The 22,511-nt window shown below is 48.6% G+C and overlaps 1 protein-coding gene across 2 annotated transcripts; it reads right to left on the minus strand.

Annotated features, from left to right (window-relative positions):
- Positions 1–1,698: 1,698 nt before the first annotated feature.
- On the minus strand, positions 1,699–21,710 carry LOC124085689 (acyl-coenzyme A synthetase ACSM2B, mitochondrial). 2 transcript variants are annotated; one of them, XM_046433613.2, is made up of 14 exons: positions 21,552–21,710; positions 19,933–20,117; positions 16,566–16,776; positions 16,168–16,375; positions 14,778–14,921; positions 13,258–13,414; positions 10,672–10,751; positions 10,348–10,471; positions 9,115–9,195; positions 7,926–8,027; positions 6,492–6,619; positions 6,273–6,372; positions 5,695–5,814; positions 1,699–2,347 (listed from the first exon to the last, which is right to left on the minus strand). In XM_046433613.2, exons 2-14 carry the CDS (start codon positions 20,107–20,109, stop codon positions 2,243–2,245), a joined length of 1,737 nt encoding a protein of 578 aa, XP_046289569.1. In that variant the 5' UTR covers positions 20,110–20,117; positions 21,552–21,710; the 3' UTR covers positions 1,699–2,242. The 2 variants fall into 2 exon arrangements, with proteins under 2 accessions (XP_046289569.1, XP_058431274.1); XM_058575291.1 differs by lacking the exon at positions 1,699–2,347 and adding an exon at positions 4,763–5,426.
- Positions 21,711–22,511: the final 801 nt, after the last annotated feature.

Consider the following 22,511-nt stretch of genomic DNA (forward strand, 5'->3'; position numbering starts at 1 on the left):
TAGAAAGGCTCTGTGGGTTTTTCCAAGGACAAAGGTCATCCCCCCCTTCCTTGGACAGGCCTTGAGGTGGAAGCTGCTGTTATTTATTTTCAAAAATGGAGTCACATCACTTTCTCATCTCTGATCTTCTCCTCCAGATTCTCCCTTCTCAGAAAGTGTTAGAACCGTGGATCCGTTTACCTAACCCCACAACCTGGGCGTCATCCTCCAGGGCCTGCTTTCCCTTGGTCATGAGATTTCCAAGTTCCAAGAAGAGATTCTAAACACCTCTCAGTTCCACCCTGAATCCTTTCACAGTTCAGCGACCAGGGTCAATGTTTTAAATCGCACAGTGGACTGAGTTCGTTGTGTTCCTCGACCCACTTTAATGGTACTGCTCTTTCGAGGAAGTCCAGACTCTTTGTTGTGTGACGGATTCAATGACCACCTCTTCTGACCTTCTTAAAGTTTAGCTGATGCCGTTATAAGACTGTAATGAGGCGACGTCCCTCTTCCAGGCACTAATGTGTGAGCTTCCCTCTTATGTAGTAAGGATAGCATTGAGTCTGAGGGTGGGACGCTCAAGTGTGGGTGCTCACTGTCCACCAAGGGTCCACTAAAGGTCCCATGAGGGGTGGTGGACCCTTTAAGACGAAGAGCCTAATGGAGGTACTGAGGTTGTTGGGATGTGCTCTTGAAGGATATTGTGGTTCCAAGGCTCCTTTCTCACATGCTTTTTGCTTCCTGGATCATGAAGTGAGCAGTTTATTCTCTGCCACGCACTCTTACTGTGGTGTGCTGCTTCGCCCCAGCCCCCAAACACGGCCAACTGATGGGGGACTGGAATCTCCAAAACTATCAGCCAAAATAAACATTTTTGTCTTTATAAGTTGATTTTTCTCAGGTATCTTGTTATAGTAATGGAAAGCTAATACAGAAACTGGTACTGCAAAATGGGGGTGTTGTAACTATATACCTAATGATGTGGAGGGGCCTTTGGAATTGGTTCAAAAGAGTTCATAAAGGTTTGGAGGAACAGGCCAAAGAAAGTTTAGAATTCTGTAAGTGGAGCTTAATGGGTGATTGTGGAAGGGGCTCAGGTGGCAAGGGTGCTGATAGAAATGGGCACAGTAAAGGCTCTGCTGATGAAGTCTCAGATGGAAATGAGGACACTGGAGGCCAGGCCCCTTACACTGTGACAAAGAACCAGAATTCACGTGGTTTATCCCTGGGACTTTGTAGGAGGCTGAGCTTCAAGGTGATGGACTCCATCGATGGGTAGGCAGGGCCATTGAAAAGCACAGGTGTTACACAGGACAGGCTGGGTTAGAATCTGGCCCTGTCACTCACGGCCCAGGGAGTTTCTCTAAACCTCTCCAAGTCCCATTCCCCACACTGTACAAAGGGAACGACAATCGCTTGGTGTCTAACTCGCAGCAAGTGCTGGGTAAGTGCTGAATACCACTGTCGTTGCTGTCATTGCTAAGAGTTCCCAAGAGAAGTCAGAGCCCACTTCCCCTTACCCCAGCCTGCCAGGAAGGCTCACCCTCCGTCTCCAGATTGTCCCCTCCTGGACCCAAGGGGCCCAGCCACTGAGCCTGGGGGGGGTCTGTTCTTCAACAGCGCCACCTGCTGTCTACTCCGCGGGTTCCCTACCCCACGAGGGGCTGGAGACATCCCTCTCATTCTTTGTCTTCCTCCCAAACCATCCTCAGGGTCTTGATTTAAAAATGGTTTTATTATTTGATTCTAGGAAGACCAGATGATGTCAAAATCATGGGGCTTGGGGACCGGCACCTTCACGGTCACCACAGCTGTGACCAGGGATGAAGCAAAGGGGTTGATGATGTGTCTCAGACTGTGCCTGGCTCATGGAAAGTGCCAGTATTTATTTTTATGGACTTATTTTCCAATTGCTTTCCCTTGCTGGTGAATCTTTCCACGACATTTTAATTTCCTTTTCCTGTTACCCTCTTATTTCCCCTCTCATCCCTTTTCTCTTTCTTCTTTCAGCATCTAACAAGGCAATACTAATAATCAAGGAAAAAAAAAAGAGAAAATCCTCATAGGGAGACTGAAGACCCCGAGGGAAGGGAAAGGGGAGGGGACCTTCAAAACGATCAGCCAAAATAAACATTTTATCTTTATAAGTTGATTTTTCTCAGGTATTTTGTTATTGTAATGGAAAGCTACACAGAAACTGGTACTGAAAAAATGGGGTTGTGGTAACACCCCAGTGAGTGACCCCCGGGGGGGGGCGGTCTCACTGGGCCCGGGCTTGCTCAGATGTCTTCCACTCTCTGGCTCGAAGCTTTGCTCGTTCGATTTTCCCTGAGATGGTCTTGGGTAGGTCCAGGACAAACTCCAGCTGTGGGGAAAAAGGAGACCCGGGTGGGTCAGGACACAGAGGGGCTGGATTTTTCAGAGGAGTTTCTGTGACGGGGAATCCCGAGGCTGGAGGCTCCGGGAGGCGTGAGGACAGAACCTGGGAAATTTCCAGAAAAATCTCTGTGTGCAACAGGAAGTTTCAGAAAGTGCCTCGGGGCAAGGAGAGGGTGGCTAGAACAGGGCAGAAAAGTCTAGAACTCTGGTCTCCAACCAACTGTCACTCAGAGGAGAAGCAAGAGAAGGAACTGGGTTTGGCACAGAGGCCAGCGCTCAGAAATGTCTGCTGTTATCAATCTGGACGAGGAAGAGCAGATGGCTCAAGTCAGAACACCTGTTGTTGTTGTTTTGTTTTTAGTACCAGGGACTGAACCCAGGGGTGCTTAACCACCAAGCCACATCCCCAGCCATTCCAAAATATTTTATTAGAGACAGGGTCTCGCTGAGTTGCTCAGGGCCTCGCTAAGCTGCTGAGGCTGGGTTTGAACTCGAAATCCTCCTGCCTCAGCCTCCTGAGCTGCTGGGATTAAAGGCGTACACCACCGCACTCGGCGAACCCTTGGTTTTTCATTTAATTTCTCAGATCATTTCCTATTGATCTGCTTTCCTCCAATTTCACTATCTTCACCTGTTAAAGGCAGCGTTGGAAGGTGAGAACCCTCCATGTCTAATAACCCTGAGTACTAAGATACAGATGAAGATAAACCACGGAGACTTCCAGTTTTAGGGTTCAGCTGACCACGGCCCTGGTCTGGGAGTCAGACGTTTCAAAGCTCAATAAAAATAACAACCACAGGCATCCCGACAGAGAAAGAGTATCTTAGCAGTGGAAGTGAGATTTCTTCCATAGATAACACTGACTGATGAGAAAGGAGTTTGTTCAGACCCCAGGGTCAGGGCTCAGAAATGATGGCTTGGGGGCAAAGTCCAGTCCTCGTCCTGTCCCTAAATAAAACACAGCCACACCTCCTCCTCCAGGTATGGTAATCCCTCCTTATCCACGATTTGGATTTCCATGGATTCGGTCACTTGTGGTCAACCATGATCCGAAAAGATTAAATGGAAAATTCTGGAAATCAACCATTCATGCATTTAAATAGTTTTTGTTTCAGTAAATTGTTATAATTGATTTATTATTGTTGTGGTTAAATTTCTTATTGTGCCCGAATTTTAAGTTTTTCTTTATCATAAGTAGGTATGTATAGAAAAAAAAAAACCCGTAGTCTACCTGTCGGGTTGGTGCTGTCTGGTTTCTTAGAACCTATCCCCTGCAGACGAGGGGGCAGTACTGTCCTGTCTGTGGTCACTTTAGTATTCAGAGGCAAAGTCGAGGAGCTTCAACAGACAATGTGGCCTAAACTATGGACCCATGGGCCCCCGCGGGGTGGACAGAGAGGGGAAGTAAGTCAGAGTGGACATGTGGGTTGATGCGAGGTAGCACTTTTTGGTTGGTCAAAAGAACCTGCTGCCTTGGGAATTCTAGAGGAAAGACGGACGGAAGGACTTCATCTGGGGAGGGACACTTAAGTAATATGCTGTAAACTATGGGATAGGGCCCTTCTACTAGATCTTCCAGAACATTCTATTACAGTTCAGAATTCATAACTACGTTTGGTGTGTTTTGGTTTCTAGTCTCCTTTAAAAGTACTGGGTGTGGTGGTGGCCCCTGCCTGGAATCCCAGTGACTTGGGAGGCTGAGACAGGAGGATAGCAAGTTTGAGGCCAGCCTCAGCAACTTAACCAGGCCCTAAGCAAACTTAGCAAGACCCTGTCTCAAAAAATAAACAAAACAGAACAACAACAACAAAAGGGCTGGGGGGATGTAGCTCAGTGGTAAAATATCCCTGCCCCCTGCCCCCTGCAAACAAAAAAAAATAACCGGACTCAGGAAATGCTTCTTAGGCGCTAGTCATTCTTCTAAGTGCTTAATGTCCTATAGATGTTAACTCATCCCCGACAACCTGTGGCGGATAATCATTAGCCCCATTTTAAATGTCAGTGAACAGAGAGGTCATGGGGTAAGTAGAGGGAGTTGGAATTTGGACCCACAGGCCTGTTCCTGAGACTCTCAGAGGCTGCCTCGCTCTGAGCTGAGGCTGCTTCAGGAAGAAGGACTCACCACCACTGCAGCCCCCTTGGGGGATGGTCCCAGCTAAGGACAGCTGTCCTGCCCAGGCTCAGGGGGCAGCCCGCACCCACCCCTGATCTACAGGGGTCTGTAAAGTGATGGGGCCTGGCTCTGGATCATTCTGGAAGCTCGTCCTAACCTCAGTCCCTCCGGTGGGGCTGGCTGAGGTCCTCCCGAGACTGGATCCCAGAGCAGCTTCCCCCCCAGTCCTGCTCCCTGCCTGTCCCCCTCCCTGGAGTTGACCCCCAACACCCCCTAAGAAGCCTCTTGCGTGCCGGTCTCCGCCCCGGGGTCTGCTTCTCAGGAAATCCCCATGTCAAGGAGCGTGTGCTGAGGAGGTGGCCATCGGGTCACCCGCCCATCCAAGGGGCTCACCAGGGTCTCTGTCACCTTCTGCTCCAGATTCAAAACATCTGTGTTTCCTTTCCCTGGAACCAGCCCTTACCTTGTACCCAAACCTGTGAACCGGCTTCTCTTGCCATGTTGACATCGATACCCCAGTTCCCTCCTCAGAGATCAGCCGGAGACGGGTACAGGACATCTTACCCTCAGGGGACCACGTGACCCAGAGCTGGCCGATCAGAGGATCCATCGCCTGGTTCCAGGGGTCGGTTTAACCCTGGGAGCGCAGCCCCAAGTTCTCCTACAAGTGTCAGCCCTGGGCCTTTGCTGGGGCCTGTGGGGACATCCATGATCTCTTCCCCCTGGGATTTGCTAAGCTGCTAAGAATGGGTGTGTGTTTGGAGCTTCTTGGAGCCACAAACGGAGAACCAGTCAAGAAATGAGGCTAATAGAGAAGGAGGGTCGAGGTGCGCGAGAGACACTCCTGACCGCGTTGTCCAGACGCCCGGGATCAGCCAGGATGGAACACCCTCTCCTGGACCGTCCTCTCCTGTGAGCCAGGAACGAAAACTTAACTTTCTGCCACCTGCAACTGAGAGTTGTAGAGCCCCGGATGTCCCAGCAAGACCCCCGGGCAGGGACAGAGGGGGACAGGCCGGGGTTGGCTGGCACTTGTTTGCATGAGAACATTTGGCATTTTTCTTCCCATTTGGAGTTGGTCAAAGACTGAGTCTGGTTTCTAGTCCTCAGTGGATGGCTGTTGGGTTGTCTTGGGTGGCTTTCCTGGTCACAACCAAGGAGGGATTTTGGACCGAGAGGCCTCGTTCTCGGCCTCCTTCCCCGGGAGTGGGAAGGCTCACCTTCCTCGGGTACTTGTACGGGGCTGTCACCAACTTCACGTGCTGCTGCAGCTCCTTGGTGAGCTGGTCCCGGTCATGGGACAGGAACTCGGGAGCCAGGACCACGAATGCCTTCACCACCTACGGCCAGGGAGACGAGAGAAGGGTGCGTAGGGGACCAGTCGTCTCCTGGGATCCTGCCAGGCCCCGCAGCCACCACCTGGGTGGCCCCTCAATGGCACCTCCCCATATTTGGTAGGGTCTTTCTTTATTCTCAGAGTCCCACCGGGAACCACCTGGCTGAAGGATCCTATCACTGGCTCCAAATCCTCCTCTGTTCTCTTGGTCAGGAATCAGGTTCTGATTCAAATGCCAAACAGCAGGAGGAAATTCCTTGTCTTCCCATAATAAGAGTCTGCATATAGGTGGAGCTGACTAGGTGCTTGACCTTGTCCTAACACTTTACAAATATCAACATACACAGTCCTCGTAGCAGCCCCTCATCTTACAGAGGAGCTAGCTGAAGAACAGAGAGGCTAAGTAGCTTGCCCAAGGTCACACAGCCAAGGTGCGGGCCTAGGCTGTGCACACCCCATCACCTCTCCTCTGTCGGGGTCTGGACTGCTGATTACAGCCGACTCAGCCACGGCAGGGTGCTCCAGCAGGGCGTTCTCCACCTCCGAGGGCCCAATCCGGTACCTGCGGAAGGACCAGTCCTTCGGTGAACACTGGACTCAGCCTCTAGGTCATCCACAAAGTACAGAACCCGCCAGGATAAAGGTCCAGAATGCCCTTCCCAGCCCAGAAGCCAAGCTCACCCGCTGGAATTAATGATATCGTCTGCCCGCCCCACGAACTGGAAATACCCATCTTCATCCTTGATTCCTCGGTCCCCCAGAAGCCAAAAGTCCCCGCGAATATTGGCTGCGGTCTTCTGGGGATTGTCCTGGTGACCACAAAGAGCAAGTCGTTGTACCTGCCAAGTCTAAGTCCCTGTCCCAGGGCTACCATGAGCAGATGTGCCGGTTGAGCAGTTGGCAACCTGAACAACCACACAGGGTGGACCTGCCTTGAACCCACCCACCCTGGATCCCTGATCCAACTGAATTTTCCTCCTTTATTGCAGTTCGTCCAGCTAGGGTCTCTCACTTATTCCCCTGGGTCTGGTCTGATGGGTAATATTGATGCACTCTTCCATCTGTACGCTAGGGGATTTCTCCCCATTGATTTCAGCCTCCCTTCTGGACAGCCTCAACTCTGCTCACTCCCTGATACTGTCCTCGAATTTCTGGTTGATTCTGTCCTTTTCCTGGTTCCCTCCAATGTGCGGGGCCCCTCCAGGCAGCTGAGGCTCGGGCTTCCTCCCCTCCGTGCACCTTCCTGTCTTGTTCAGCTGCGGGGGGGCGTGTGGGCTTCAAATTGGGTGTTCAGTTACTGGGTTAGACAGTGTCACAGAGGAGCCTTAGCCTAGCTCCCTCACTGGGGAATGTGAGGGCACTGAAAAATCAGAGAGGTCAAGAGGATTGTCTGAGGCTCAACAGCCATTCTAGGTGATAGAGCTGAGACCAGAAGCCAGATTTCTGAACTACTAGCTTAGCTTCCTTCCTCATGTGACGAGGAAACCGAGTCAGGAGAGCCCAGGGCCTTGCCAAGATCACTCAGTGAATGGGGAAGCAGGGTTCTGAATTCAGCAAGCTGGATCCAGAGCGTCCGTAGGGTGACCAGGAGGATTGAATGACTAATGTAGGTGAGGTGCTTTAGGACACGCTAACCTTGTAGTACCAGCTCAATAAAAGGGGACACTTGTTAATCAACCAGCCTGGGGGCCAGGATGCGTGGGTCGAGGGTCTTCCCTGCCTGCTTCCCAGTAGCCCTGGGCGTCAGGGACTCTGGTAATCTCTGGCGTCACCGTCCTCACCTGCCGGTGAGCCGCCTGGACTCAACGACCCTCTCTACCTGCACCTTCTGGGGCCCTGAGGCTCGGGATGCCCCCCGCCACAGGGAAGTCTCCGAGCTTCAGACCTCTGGAAGGTGCGGGTGTAGGGTGTAGGGCAGGCCTGTGACCCAGATCCCAGAGGCGGGCTGAGGTTGTTTGGGGAGAAGGGGCAGCCCTTCCCCTTGGCGGAGCACCCATCCTTGGACACTGGACATCTTGCCGATGCCTCTTGAGAGGTTCATAACTTGAGGTCCCCTTGTGTCACTTGGTGCCCCGCATTCCCACTGGAGAGAGGAGGACGGGGACCGGTCCTTACCACATAGCCAAGGAAGATGCCTATGGGCTTGGTGGGCCTCACCCTGATGGCCATGTCTCCCTCTTGACCGGGAGGCAGCACGTGGCCCTCCTCATCGATGACCTGGAGGAGGAAGCCGATTGGAAGGAGGTGACCCGTGTGGCCGCGTGAGTGGGTCAGACAGAGACCTGCTCTGGAGGAGTCTGCAGAGGCCCTGGGACATAAAAATCTCCCATGGTGTGTGAGGCCACCTTGGAAATGGACAAAGAGAGTCTCAAATTCCCCCCGCTGCCTTGTTAGTAGTTGACTCTCAGAGCGCTAGGCCTCGAGGTTTTCTGTGTAACACAGACGGACAGCCCGTGTCAGGGTCTTTATCCAAATGAAACCGGACACTAAGAAAGCAGCTCAGTCAGCGGTTCTCATGGGGAGTGGGGCGACGGGTAATGACACATGATTCTGAACAGAGTATTAATAGTTGCACTTTAGAGGCACAGGGTGGTGCACATGGTCACGGGTCCACAAACACAGATTCTAGCTCTTGCAGCTCAGCCCCAAGAAATAAAGAAGGGAAAGGGGCAAAACTTTAGCTACCACCCCACTCAGTAAGGTCTCGATTTTACTAGTCAAAATCTGGGTATCACCCTTTGGGCTGACCGATGACATATCTATTACCTAGTTATTAAAATTCATGATGTACATTGGCATCCATTCACCTAGAGAGATGGTTACACACAGTCGGGCGCGGTGGCTCGCGCCTGTGACTCAGCAGCTCGGGAGGCTGAGGCAGGAGGATCGCAAGTTCAAAGCCAGCCTCAGCAACTTTAGTGAGGCCCTAAGCAACTTAGCAAGACCCTGTCTCTAAATAAGATATTTAAAAAAAGGGCTGGGGACGGGGCTTAGTGGTTAAATGCCTGGGTTCCATCCCTGGCACCAAAAGCAAACCAATAAAAATTACCCTTATTTCTATTTTTAGAACACATGTACTTATCTAGCCAATTTGTTAGCTGCACCAAGCTGTTCTCTCTGAATGGTAGGAATATAAATCTACCTTCCCTTCTCCTCCCTCCCTCCTCCCCTCTTCGCCTCCGGCTCCATATTATTTTAATATCTTTTATTCTCAATTATTTTTGACTCAATGAAAAATCTAATAAATAGAGGACTTAACAGGTTTATGCTTTCTGTGTCTCCCTCCTCAGGGGCCCCAGCAGACCTGCACGTCGTAATGGGGTAAGGCCGTTCCCAGGCGACCCGGCTTGATTTTCATGGTCTTGGAAACTCTGCAGGTGACTCCCTGTGAAGGGCACAGACTCAGGAGCAGCCCCCAGGAGCACAGAAAAAGAAAGAGGCCGGAGAGAGAGAGAGAGAGCGATTCCGCCACCTGTTCCTGGCGCCCGCCCTTCCCTTCCCCCAACTCTCTCTCCCCTTTCTTGGAACCTCAGTCCTGCTCAGAAAGCAGCCTCCCCGGTGATGACCTCCCAGGCAAGAGAAACTAACAACCACATCATAAAAATATCCGACGGGCCAGGCACGGGGGCGCACGCCTGTCATCCCAGCGGCTCGGGAGGCTGAGGCAGGAGGATTGCGAGTTCAAAGCCAGCCTCAGCGACTTAGCCAGGCCCTCGGCAACTTATGAAGTTACCAACCTGCGGTCTGAGCAGGCCTAAAAGATGCTTGTTGGATGACTTCCTATGATAGGACCGGTTCTGCTTGAATCCTGAGAGGGGGCCCTTACAATGGAGGTGCCCATGTGCCCAAAGCTTTCCCTATAGGGCCCTCCCAGGGTGGCTGGAAGCTCTGACCAGGCTGTTCCTCACAAGAGCTTGCTAAACTCTTCCCACATCCCAGCTCTGCCACGGCCCCCTGCAGGAGGAGAAATAATTCCAAGAAGATCTCCCAGCAGGTGAGGTTGGGCCTTACTGGTGGCCTCTCCCTGCCCCTCACTTAGACGGAAGCAGCTTGCTACAGTGCCTGACAGGTTGAGTTGAAGGAGCCCGAGGCCCTTTCTAGAAGATGGTCGGATGCAGCCACCCAATCTTGAACTTCCCAGCCTCCAGAACCATAAGCCAGCATGAATCACTTTTTTTTTATTTAATAAATTACCCAGTCTCAAGGCTTCTGTTATAGTAACAGAAAAATGGACTCGGACCCTAGCCCTTCTGTCTAGTTCATCTGCTTTATTTTCTATGTCACCTGCTTCACCGCGCTGTTCCATAGCTCTCTCAGGCCAGCTACCGCGGCATCTATTCATTTATTCTCTCTCTCCCGCACTAGAATGCAATCTCTATGAGAGCAGGCGTTTGCCTGTTTTGTTCCCATAGCAGATGCTCAATAAATTTTTTTTTTCAGATAAGTGAATGCTAAAGGGTGGATAATATGTTTATTATCAAAGAGCCTTCAAAGCCCACCAGGTGCACCAGCCCATGATTCCCCTGAGAGCGGGTACCGTTTCTGTCTGGCCGTAGAATTCCCAGATATCCAGCCCTGTCTGGGCCCTCCAGTTCTCCAGAGTGTCCGGAAGCAGGGTCTCCCCTCCAGTAAAGCAGTTCTGTAGGTGTGGGAACTTGTGTCTGAAGAAGAAAGAGAGGTAAAGGTCCCTCAGCCCAGTGGGAGCCAAAGTCCCCCTGGACCACCCAGAGCTGGGGTCTGGGTGCTTTGAAGCTCTGGGGATGGTTTCATGGGACCACCCGTGTTTAGAGGGTCAGGTGGACAGACCTTTGCGTGTACATGTACCTACAGGCTCCTACCAAGCTCCCCAAAGTCCCATCACCTGGAAAGATCCTGTTGGAGCAACATCCGGTAAACGAGAGGGGCAGCCACCAGGTTGTTGATGGGGTAGCTGGACAGCACCTGAGGGGAGACAGACAGCTGGGCACTCAGCAGGCCACATGCCAAACTTTCCAACATGCACAGAGGTCACTGCCCTGGGGCTTGGAGTCACAGCGGTCTAGCTGGAAACCTCAGCTTGTTGGTCGGTTTCAGACTAAATGAGCCTCACAATTCTCCAGCATCAAGACACACAGAAACTGAAAAACTGCCATCGTAGCAAAACGGTCTGGGACCCATTTGGAACACTGGCTGCCTGTTCCTGGCCATTTAAGACTTGCCCGAACCAACACACCACTTGGTAGTGTCTAAATCCCCAGGCATCGTGGAAAGACAGCAGCTCAGTGTGTGACCTTAGTTAAGTCTCTTAACCTTCTGGAACCAGCTTTTTTTGGGGGGGAGGGGTACCAGGGATTGAACCCAGGGGCACTCGACCCCTGAGCCACATCCCCAGCCCTATTTTGTATTTTATTTAGAGACAGGGTCTCCCTGAGTTGCTTAGTGCCTCGCTTTGGCTGAGGCTGGCTTTGAACTTGCAATCCTTCTGCCTGAGCCTCCAGAGCCACTGGGATTACAGGTGTGCACCACTGTGCCCAGCTGGAATCAGCTTTTAAATAAATTATTTCCAACCTATTTTCCTGAAAATCTTTTTGGAGGATAATTGAGTTTTTTTTTTCTAAGTGCTTGGAAAAGTTAAAAGCATCTGTAGACATTTCAAAAAAAATGTTGCAAAAAAGACCTAGTATTGCCCTGTGCTATCTTGTTTAATTCTCCCACGAACCTCAGGAACTCTGTATGGTCATCCCCATCTTATGGAGGAGAAAACTATGACTCAGGGTTAAGTAACTTTTCCAAGGTCACAGCCATCAAGTGGTAGATCAAGTATTTGCCCCATGTACTCTTCAACTGTTATGTAATATCAGGTTCAGTCCAGGAGAAGAATTGTCCAGAATTGAAGAGCAGTTTAAGCAAAATGTCTAGGGAAAAAAAAATACTAACGCGAGAGCATCACGTGATCAGTTCATTCAGCGGCTCTCGATGAACTAGCGTAAGCTACAAAAATCACCCTACGTTCCTGCCGCGCAGGAAGCTCAACTTGCATTGACCTACTTATTTGCTAAACATCTTCTCTCCTCTCCTTTGTGAATTTGCTCAATTCCACCAAGTGGATTTTATAAAGATACATCTGTTGTTGAGTTTTGCTTTACTTTGTGTTTTGTTTGCAGAATTTAGCAAGAGCCAGTTCAGAATAAAATAATCTGTTTTGGGAAAGTAGTGGAAAAATAATCTGTTTAAGACAGAATGATGGTCTCATTCCAAGAGAATCTCCAGAGGTAATCCAGACCACCCCTGACTTTTTGACTTCTGAAGGTGTCCTTTGTCCCTTAGTTTGTTTCTGGAGGCAGCCAGATGAATGTCTGGGTTACCCATGAACTGCTACAGAGATCTGCAGGCCCAAGAAGGCAATGATCCAGCTCCCACAGCATAAGCACAGTTCAAATTCTTTAGAGCATTGCAAGCAAAATGAGGCCACTTTTACTGCTTATGGCTACATGTTAACAAATAGTTATAGTTTGTGGATTTTACTTAATGATCTCCCAATCATGTTCTAAAGGGAAAAAAATCCAATTTGTTCTTCAGGATTCCTCTTAGATAATACCCCCAAAGTAGACCTAATTCAAATGTCCATCAATAAAAGATGGAGAATAAACTTGGGATTGATTCACAGAATGGAATACTATACAGAAGTTTAGAACAAACTTCTGACACATGCAACAGTGTGCACAAATCTCACAGAGAACAGGTTGAGTGAAAAAAAAAATAAAACACAAAAGATTATGTGTTGTATGAGTCCACTTATATAAAGTACAAGAAGGGGCCAAATTACTTTGTGGTGGTAGAAGTCAAAAGAATAAGGAACATCTTGGGTGAGGATATGGTCAGGAAAGGGTGTGTGCACCTTCTGTACGGATGGAGATGTTTCGTGTCTGGATTTAATGGTGGTTACCTGGGCGTCTGAGATGAATGGAATGTTCCATATGCATATGATGGAGCCCCAACCTTTCATGTGATGGTATTTGAAGGTGGGAGGTAATTATATCAGGTAATGAGGGGGGTGCCCCAAAGATGCATTAGTGCCCTTGTAAGAAAAGGAAGAGATTCTCTCTCTCAAGAAGGCACTCATTTGCAAGCCAGAAAGAGGACCCTCACCCAGAAGCCAATGTTACAATGATCTCGGATTTCCAGCCTCCAGAACCGTGAGAAAAAAGTGGTGTCTTAGTCTCTCTGGGGTATTTTTATCGTAGCAGCCCAAGTTGACTAAGACAACGTCGAACGTGGGTAAATTATTTTCAAGTTGGACACTTGGGGCCACTGGGGTCAGGGACCATTTCTACCTTGCTCACCAAGCCCGCTCACGTGGGCTGGGCTCTAGCAAAAATGATATGAATGGAAATCCACTGCCCTAAATGGGCGCATGCAAACCCTGGGCTCATCCTGATCAATCAATGCAAAGTGGGTCTTCTCTTACCTTCAGAATGGTCTGGGGGTCAAACTTGGGCAAAAGATGGATAAATATGCAAGCTCCCAATGTCCAAGGTTCCAGAACTGAGGTCAAAATGTTCAGGATCCAACCCGGGTCTGATACGGTCCATATGATGTCCGAAGCTCGCATGCCTGTCCAGGTGCTGGGCACAGAGAAAGCACACATCCATCCGGGAGAGAGCACGCTGGCACAGGGTGTGTGTGCACAGGTGTGTGCGTGTCTGCCCGTATGTTTATAGGAATGTGCGTACGTGTAAGCAGGGAAAGGGCAGGAAAATTGTTTTTCTGCACAGTCTGTCAAGAGGGATCAAGTGTTCTAAATGTGACCCCAGCAGATATGACTGAATAGACACTTGGGTCTTATGTGTTCTCCTTTTATCCTCAGAACTTAGTACAGCGTCACATGTGGTAACCACCCAGGATTAGCGTGCTAACAAGAGTCATCTAAGTAATAGTCTCACAAGGGCCTGGCCAAGTTCAAGTTTGACTGAGCAGAACGTGGGTTTTCATTTCTCCAAGCATCATGAACAGGTAACACTAGTTGCCTTTATCTCTTCAGCTCAGAGTGAGAGGTATTAACCCTGTCTTAAAGCAAGAATCATTTAGACTGGACAGGAAGACGTCAGGACCACCTCCCTGAGGCTGATGGTCACCACAGTAGGTGCCCTTTCTTGCAGATTAATATTTTCAGCTCCGTGGAAATCAGGCCTATTAGGACCAAAGTTGGAGGGGGGGTGTGAATGAATATATTACCTATATTTAAATAATGTATCCTCCATTGTTTAAAAATAGCATTTCCCTACAGCTCAGCTATTAAATAATTTGTATAATTAATTACATTTGCTGATACAACGGGCTCGTAAGTAGGACAATAAAGTTTTTACAGTTTTTTTTCCCCTGAAAGTATTTTTCCACTCTAATAACATAATAAAATTCACATAACAGGCCAGATCCCAAAGATGTCAGAAGATTCCTTCTTATAATTGCATGAAGACCTTGCCATAGTGTTTCCTGATTTCACAGATCAGGCTGATGCAGGAATGGAATACATTTCTGAATTATGTGGTCTGTGATCCAAAAACTCTGAGATCTCAGCTCATTTAACTCATCCAACTCCACCTTCCATTTTAATGGATTTGCAAAGCAATTTTTCTGTTAACAAAAAAATGTCCTCTTGGAATACTGGTACCATCAAAGTCAATTGGCAGCACCCCACAAAACAAGATAGAGATTGTTCTGGGAAAAATGCATATGAACTTTACTGCTCAACCTTTACCCTACTAGCCACATGGTTCAAAACCTGGAAGAGGTTTTGAGATTTGGAATCACCTGTAATGGAAACATCACCCTGAAGAGCGCTGGATTCCCGGTATGGGAAGCCTTGCTTCTTAAGACCCCCTCCCCAGTTGTCTTCCTCAGAAACTCCCAAGAAGGGTCAGATCTACCCTCAGGAAAGCCTGTATGTCTGGTCCCTGGGCTCTCTGGGAAGGGAGGGGCGTGGCTTACCCAGCATCCATCTGGGCCTTGATGCCCAGGCTGGAGTGGGAGTGTTCCGCCATCTTGGGAGGGCCACTGGTTCCACTAGTGAAGTAAATGGCAGCTGCTTCTTGGCTTCTGGTCTCCACACAGCGATGAGTGGTGGGTGCCTCTCTGATGGAGACACAGAATATCACCTTCTTACATCTAGCCTGGACACCAGATGTCACAGTGACTCATTTTGCCCACCAGCTCCCAGTGTAAGCCACTTGATCCACTTCAGAAAGGGGTGGCCATTGAGTAGTTAGGATCATGGGATTCTGAGTTAGTCAGATTGGAAGTGAAAACCACCAGGTTTGGCACTTTGTTAACTGTGTCAGTTTGTACTAGTCAATTAACCTCTTCAAGTCTCACTTTCCATACCTGTGAAAGGGGATCAGTACAACTTGTCTCATAGAGTCCCTGAGAAAATGACTTATACCACAAAGGCAGTATTCATTGTGCTTAGTAGAAACTTCATAAATACTAATCTGATTGTGGTGCACAGTAGGGGGGCAGTGGGTGTTCCCAATGCTTTCTTTTTTGGGGGGGCGGGGATACCAGGGATTGAACTCAGGGGCACTGGACCACTGAGCCCCATCCCCAGCCCTACTTCATATTGTATTTAGAGACAGGGTCTCACTGAGTTGCTCAGTGCCTTGCTTTTGCTGAGGCTGGCTTTGAACTTGTGATCTTCCTGCCTCAGCCTCCCGAGCCACTGGGATTATAAGTATGTGCCACCGCATCCGGGCCCCAATGCTTTCTTTCTTTATTTTTTCCCCCCAATGCTTTCTTGATGTCCTCTTTTATTCACTGAAATCCCCTACACATCTCTCAGACATCTCCCCCAGCACCCTGATTTTGAAGCTGATGTCACTTTATTTCTGACAGTTACCTTAAAGACCATGACATTAGAAAGGAAAATGTCCCTTGTGGAGGGATTTCAGACATGTGACAGGGAAACACATTCATTGATGAGTCTTGCTATGGACCTTTGGAAGGACCCCTGGAAAGCCTTGCTTAGGGATGCAGAGGTGAGAAGGTGCTGGAGACTCAGTACATCGGCCGTCTCTTAGGCTTGGCCTCGCATACTGCTGGCCTCACGCGGGTTTGAGCCGCGGTTGCCACAACCCTGAACCCGTGGAGGTTACCTTATCAGTTCTTTCTTGGAAAATCCTGGAAGTTTCCTGTGTTTTCCTCAGAAGGTCCCCCACACAAAGCTCCACTTAGCCCTTGAAATGACCTTCCTGCCCGCTCTTCTCTCCCAAGTCCCCCGCTCTGCTTCCTGAGCGCCCCCACCCCAATAAAGCACCTGCCTGCGAGTGTTTGGCTTGGTTCCCACTTTTGGTGAGCAGCCAGGCCCAGACGTGCCGAGACTCACCGCATCAGGGTCCTGAAGTCCAGCCACCCGTCCCGGCTTTTCTCAGACACCAGTAGCTTGATTCTCAGGGAAGGGCAGTCGGATGCCACTGTGTCCACTTCTTGGGCCACCTCGTCCCCAGCCACGATGGCCCTGGCCTTGGACGCCTGCAGCCTGTAGAGTATGTCTTTGGACTTCATCTGGACAGTCCCAGGCATGAAGATGAGGCCTGGGGAAGCCAAATGGTTCAGACGGAGCTGGGAGGAAGGGCTGGGGACGGTGGCCAGCCGCTGAGGAACGGGGACCCAGGGGGAGAGCGGGAGGCACACTTCCCGGAGGGCTGCTCTGCGCAGAGGCAGCTGTGTGTGTCTCTGCCCCGGGAAAGAGGCGGCTGCCCGCCCGCGTGGCCCGATACCAACCTGCTCGGAAGCAGCCCAGGGTCACCAGCCACCACTCAGGCACTCGGGGCAGCACCACGGCCACACGGTCCCCACGCTGCAAGTGGCAGGCCCCCGAGAGGACGTTGGCGGCCTGCTGGCTGACTTCACTCAGTTCTCTGAAGTTCCACTTGATCTCGTCCCCATCACCGCTCACCCACCACAGGGCTGGGCCTGGAGGCCTCTTCCCAGCCTGAAGACAGAAGCCTGCGGCTAACTCAGGGTCGGGGACCAGCCCAGAGACAGACCCCAGGTCTTGGGCTCGCTATGTCAAGGCCTGGCAAGCTCTCGGGACCCCCACAGGCTCTTAAAAGGTCTTGAAAACCTTCAAGTGTTACTTTTTTATTTTTTAGAGTTAGATCTGTCAATATTTACCATGCTAGAAACCCAAACTGAGAATTCAAAAAATATGTGTTTTTAAGAAGTGACAGTAATAAGCCAAGGGTGGGTTCTGGGAAATGTGTCGTTGGCAGCTTCAGGGCTGTGTACACTGTGGTACAAGCTAAGAGAGCCCGACCTCATGACGTCACTAGACCATATAATCTTATAGGATCACCACCGTGTCATTGGTCTGTCAGGGGCTGAAATGTCATAGGCCGCGTGTGACAGTACAATTAACACAAGACCGCTTCAAAATGACACTATTCTGCTTCTGAATTCACTAGTCACTCCTTGTTCAAGGCTTCGCTGTCTGCTGAATGAGTACCCTGCTGTCCACGACAGTCCAAAAACATGAAATAGAAAGTTCCAGATATAAACCATTCATGATTTCTAAATTGCAAACTCTTCTGAGCAGCATGATGATATCTCATCATGATTAGGATGATTCATTTATTTATTTTTAGATGGTGCTGAGGATCGAACCCAGTGCCTCAGACTCGCGAGGCAAGCGCTCTACCACTGAGCTACAATCCCAGCCCCAATGATTAGGATTTTTGAAATAAAAAAGTCAGTGTATTTCCCCTCAAAAAAGAAAAAAATAAATAAATAAAACACAAGAAATAGGAAAGAGAGAAAGAAGTGGCATAATTTTACATTTACTTTTCAATGTATGTTTGTTTTTTAACGGATACATAAAAACATAAAAATTGTGCCTACTTATGGGCACCCGTGATGGCTCAGTACACGCGTACACCTTTAAATCAGGGTGAGCCTATCTGTCTCCTTGAATGCCTATCATTTCTCTATGGTGAAAACATCCGAAATCCTCTCTTAATCTCGTAAAATACCCAGTTGTCTCTGGTCACCACTGGACAGTAGAAAACCAGAACTTCTTACCCCATCTAACTGCAACTTAGTTACCCTGATCAGCCTCTTCCTCTCCTTCTCCTCTCCCCATTTTAGCTATTTCCAGTTGTATAGTCCAGGGACATTAAGTCCTTTCACCTTGCACAACCATCACCATCTGGAGAAAACTCTCCATTATATAAAATTGAAACTCTGGACCCTTCAGACAATTACCTCTCATCCCTACTCACTTAGACTCTGTCACCACCCATCTACTTTCTGTCTCTATGAATCTGACTCTTCCAAATCATACACTGGCTTATTTCACTCAGAATGAGGTCCTCAAGGCTCCTCTTTGTAGACGCAAGTGTCAGAACTCCCTTCTTTTTGAGGGTCGAATCATATTCCATTGTATGTAGACTCTACACTTTTGTATCTATTCATCTGTTAATGGACATTTGAGTTGTCCTGACCTTTTGGCTATTTTGAACAAAGCGACTATGAATCTGGTTGTATGAATATCTCTTTGACATACTCCTTTGGATTCTTTTGAGTATAAACCCACTGGTACGATGGATGCACTATATGGCGTTTTATTTTGGGGGGTCAGGAGTGGGATTGCATTATATGGTAATTCTACTTTTTTCAGATTTTGAGGAATGACCATATTATTTTCCATCGTAGCGCCACCACTTTACGTTCCCACCAGCGATGCACAGATATTCTATTTTCTCCAAGGTTTATTTTTGAAATAGTTTTTCACTCCACAGATCCCCTGAATCTTGTGTTATCTCAGGGGGTTCCAGGGTCATAACTGAAGACCAACAGGAAGCAAAAGAGGAAACACAAATATTTCAAAATCCCACGAGAGTGATATGACTTTGTGCTAAGAATGTGTTCTCTCCTGTGTTGTCAAACTGTGGTAATCAACTAATGTGACAGGAATAAAATATGATTTCAGTGAAGAAATTTTGCCATCGTCTCAATGATAGTTGAGTATTCTTTTCTGTATGTTGAGTAGTCATTTGAGTTCATTTTTCAGTGAACTGTCTGCTTATATTCTTTGTCCTCTTATTTTGAGTGAAGCCTCTTTTTTTCTTGTTTTATGGGAACTCTTTTATATTGGGGATATTAACTCTTTTTTTTTTCTATCACTTGAATCGAACATTTTCCCCCTGGTTTGGATTAGTTCATTTTCTTATGGTGTTATTGATAGAAAGGTTCTTTTGATCTTTATGCACAGATTTTTATTAAAACATTTCTTTTATGGATTCAGAATTGTGAGTTGATCTGGTCGGGCCTTTCCTCCGTATTCCAAGGAGATATGACTTTTAAAGGAAATCCAAAGATAGAAATTTTATTTTAAAAATTTTCATTTTAAAACGTGGACCTAACTTTTTTTTTTTTTTTCCCCAGAGCACCTGAACCTAGGTTCTATCATCGGCCTGGGGGCCAGGTGTTGTGTCACAGTGTTGGAACTTCAGGGCAAAGTCACCATTGTGGCCACCTTTGAGAGCGCCCTTGTTTAAAGCCTATTCTGGCAAATCTACGCCTTTGCTTATCCTACCTTGGGTGGACTCCTCCATCCCCAGTCATGTGCACAAGGCTTCAGATGAAGGTGCATCAGCACCAACTGGGTTGGAATTCTAGAAGCTCAGGAGAACTCAGAAAATGTACACCACTCTCTCTCTCTCTTTGCTGTCTCAGGAGGGAGCCCTTTCGAAATCTCTGCTTGGTGGACATCCTACTTGCACGTCCCTGATGACAGAGGTGTGACCCAACTTTCGAGAAGACTGGCTCAGATTTGCTCTTCTCAAACCCAAACCCATTTCTTCTGTGACGCCAGCCCACTTGCTCTTGGTTTGCTCTTGGGGGTCAGAACAGAGCCTGCTCCATCTTCCAGGGGTTACCGGATGGCACCATTCTGTGCCAGGCTCCCGGTGCCTTTCTGTCTGCCAATCCCATACCTGTCTCATTTTCCCACTATGGGCGATGAGCATCCTGTTCATAGCTTCTTACAGGGACTGATACGTAAGCATTCAGTAAATATTTATCGAGTGAATGGAAGAATTAATGAAGCCAGCCAAACCATCCCCCCCAGTGCCTCTTCTCTCCCTCTTACCTTTTCCATACCAGCCCAGTGATCGATCACGTTGCTAGCAAAGTTAAACTTCTCTGGCACATCTTGGTGGCCCCACGGTATGGACGACAGTTGCCTGACGGTAACGTGGAGAGTGTACCTGGACATCTCAGGACTCCATAGGGTATAAAGTCTCTGAAGTTTTTGCAGCCAGTGCATGTTTGGATCTGTGAAGGAAAGGAGAGGCGGGGCTGAGCCTTTCCTTAGAAGATTGCTCTATGAATCATCATCTCAACCTCACCGGGCTCTCTCCAGGAGTTGACTTGTGGTAGTCATGAGTGGGATTGGCTCTCAGAATCTGTTTCAGCGTCCTTCTAATATGCCTCATTCTCTGAAGGCACCTGTTCAATATTTCTGACCATTCTGTGACATCCAATTTCAATAATGAGTCCCTTTGTGCTTAAAATACAGGGAGTAGTAGATTGTATTGTTGTTCCTGGCAATTTGATTCCTGTAGTGAGACTATATCTATATCTATATCTATATCTATATCTATATCTATGTCTGTCTGTCTGTCTCTCTCTCTCTCCCCCTCTCTCCTTCTCTCTCTCTCTCTCTCTCTCTCCTCATTCACTTCCATGTGATTTCCCAGTGTAATCTGAAAGGATAGCATGTATACCCCTGCCATGGACCTTGGCCTTCCCACGCGGTATGCTCTGGTCAGTGGAATGAGAGTGGGTTGGTCTTACTCTTGCATGTCTATTCTCTCTACGAGAGTTGCATATCCAAGATGGGTATTTTCCCTTTATCCTGGGGCTCAGAATGTTAAGGCTAGCAACAGACAACCCTCAGACCCACAGAGGGAAAACATGAATGGTTAAAAGCTACCCGGATGATTTGGATGTTGGTTAGTGTATCCCCTGCTGACTAATACAAGGAGCATCTATTTCTTGAAACTGAAACTTGACCGATACTTGACCGATATCTTAACTACTATGGACCTGCTACCCAGGACCTAAGACAATCACTTCCCAAGGTCTAGCTGTCGTGATTATTGTTCCCATATACATTGGCCCCAGGGAAAGTAGTTTCACAACTGGTTGGCCTTTGAGTCCCAACATGTGTGCCCTGATGATGTTGCAGAATTTAAGTCTAACAACCCTTGATTCCAGAAATCCAGCCTGCAGGACAGTCAACTGGCTCAACTCCAAGACATGTTTGTTGAGGCAGCAGCTTCCAGAATACTCAAAATCTCTGGGACATGTGCAATCTCTCCTATTTTCTAAAGGAATAACAGGCTAAGGTTCCCTAATACCTGGATCCTCAGCAGGAATATATATATACTGCTTCTGTACCTGCGGGTGCCTCTCTCTTTCCATGACTGGCTCTTGCGCCTCCTTCGGTCCTCACCTTCTCAGACAGGCCACCTTTCCTGATGGCCACCCATCAGCTCTTACCTGACCACCCTCCTCCCAGCTCCACAGTCCCTCCCATTATCTATGCTACTATCACCCCTTCCTCTTCCCAGGTTGCTTCCTCACTAAGACCTGGCAGACGCTCTTTCTCCATGAAGTGTCACTCTCCTTGTTAACAATAACTCCTAAAGGTTGGTGACACCAAGAGGCAGCACCCCATCTTCCATTCCTGACAGCAGCGCTCACCTGCTGAGTTCTTTCTGGAAGTCTCTCTGGGGATCCCTTGGTCCACTCTCTTCCTGAATGAGCAGCGTGAGTGTCCCCAAAGCCTTTAAGAAGAGCACAGTAATCATGCAGAGAGCCCCTGAACTTAATTTCTCCAGACTTGGTGGAGAGCACAGCTAATCATTAACTGTGCACGGTCCTGGAATCTTATGTGATGTAACATCATTCCTCCTAGCCAAGTTTATGGACAGCCTGGCCCTAGAGCCTTCGGGTCCACTCACTCTGCACATGATCTCATCCAAGGTCGTAACCACCTTGCCAGCGACCCTCACCTGTGCATCTCCAGAGTAGATCTGTCTCCTGCATCTTAATCTGCTTGGTTTCTCCACTTGGGTGTTTAATAGTCAGTTTATATTCACTTGTACAGAGCTGAGTGCCTGATATTATCTCTTCCTGCAAATCATTCCACCCCATCTCCTCTCCTACCCATCTCTTACCCATCTCTTACTCTAGCATTCCAATTCTTCCTACTTGAAACCTTAGAGTCTTCCCTGACTAACACCTGGGTCTGGCAAACCCATCACTTGTATCTCAGGCCATCCAGAATCTGTCTCATTCTCTGCCCTGTTCCAAAACACCACTTCCACTCCATGAGAGTATTTTGTGGCCTTCTGTCTGGACTTTCGACCTCTGCTTTTTGCCCCCTGAAATCTGTTCCCGAGCAGAGTTAGCCAGACTTAAGTCAGACTGTTACCAACTGGCCAAGGGTTCTTTTGTTCAATTCAGATACAAATCGCAGAAAGGCGGAGTGAAGCTCCCTTCATGTTAGCAGCTCTCTTGTGGCTCTCAGCTGTGAGCATTGGCAGTCCTGGCTGTTGGCGGCCCTTAACGTTACCAGCTTAGCAACCAGCTCAGCCCGCTCAATTTAGACAGAAATTACAGATAGGCAAAATAAAACCATTCAAAGGAGGCTTTACTGGA

Source organism: Marmota monax, unplaced genomic scaffold (assembly GCF_021218885.2).
Source record: "Marmota monax isolate L192 unplaced genomic scaffold, Marmota_monax_Labrador192_F-V1.1 WCK01_AAM20220418_F8-fsc00035, whole genome shotgun sequence".
In the NCBI taxonomy this organism is placed as follows: domain Eukaryota; kingdom Metazoa; phylum Chordata; class Mammalia; order Rodentia; family Sciuridae; genus Marmota; species Marmota monax.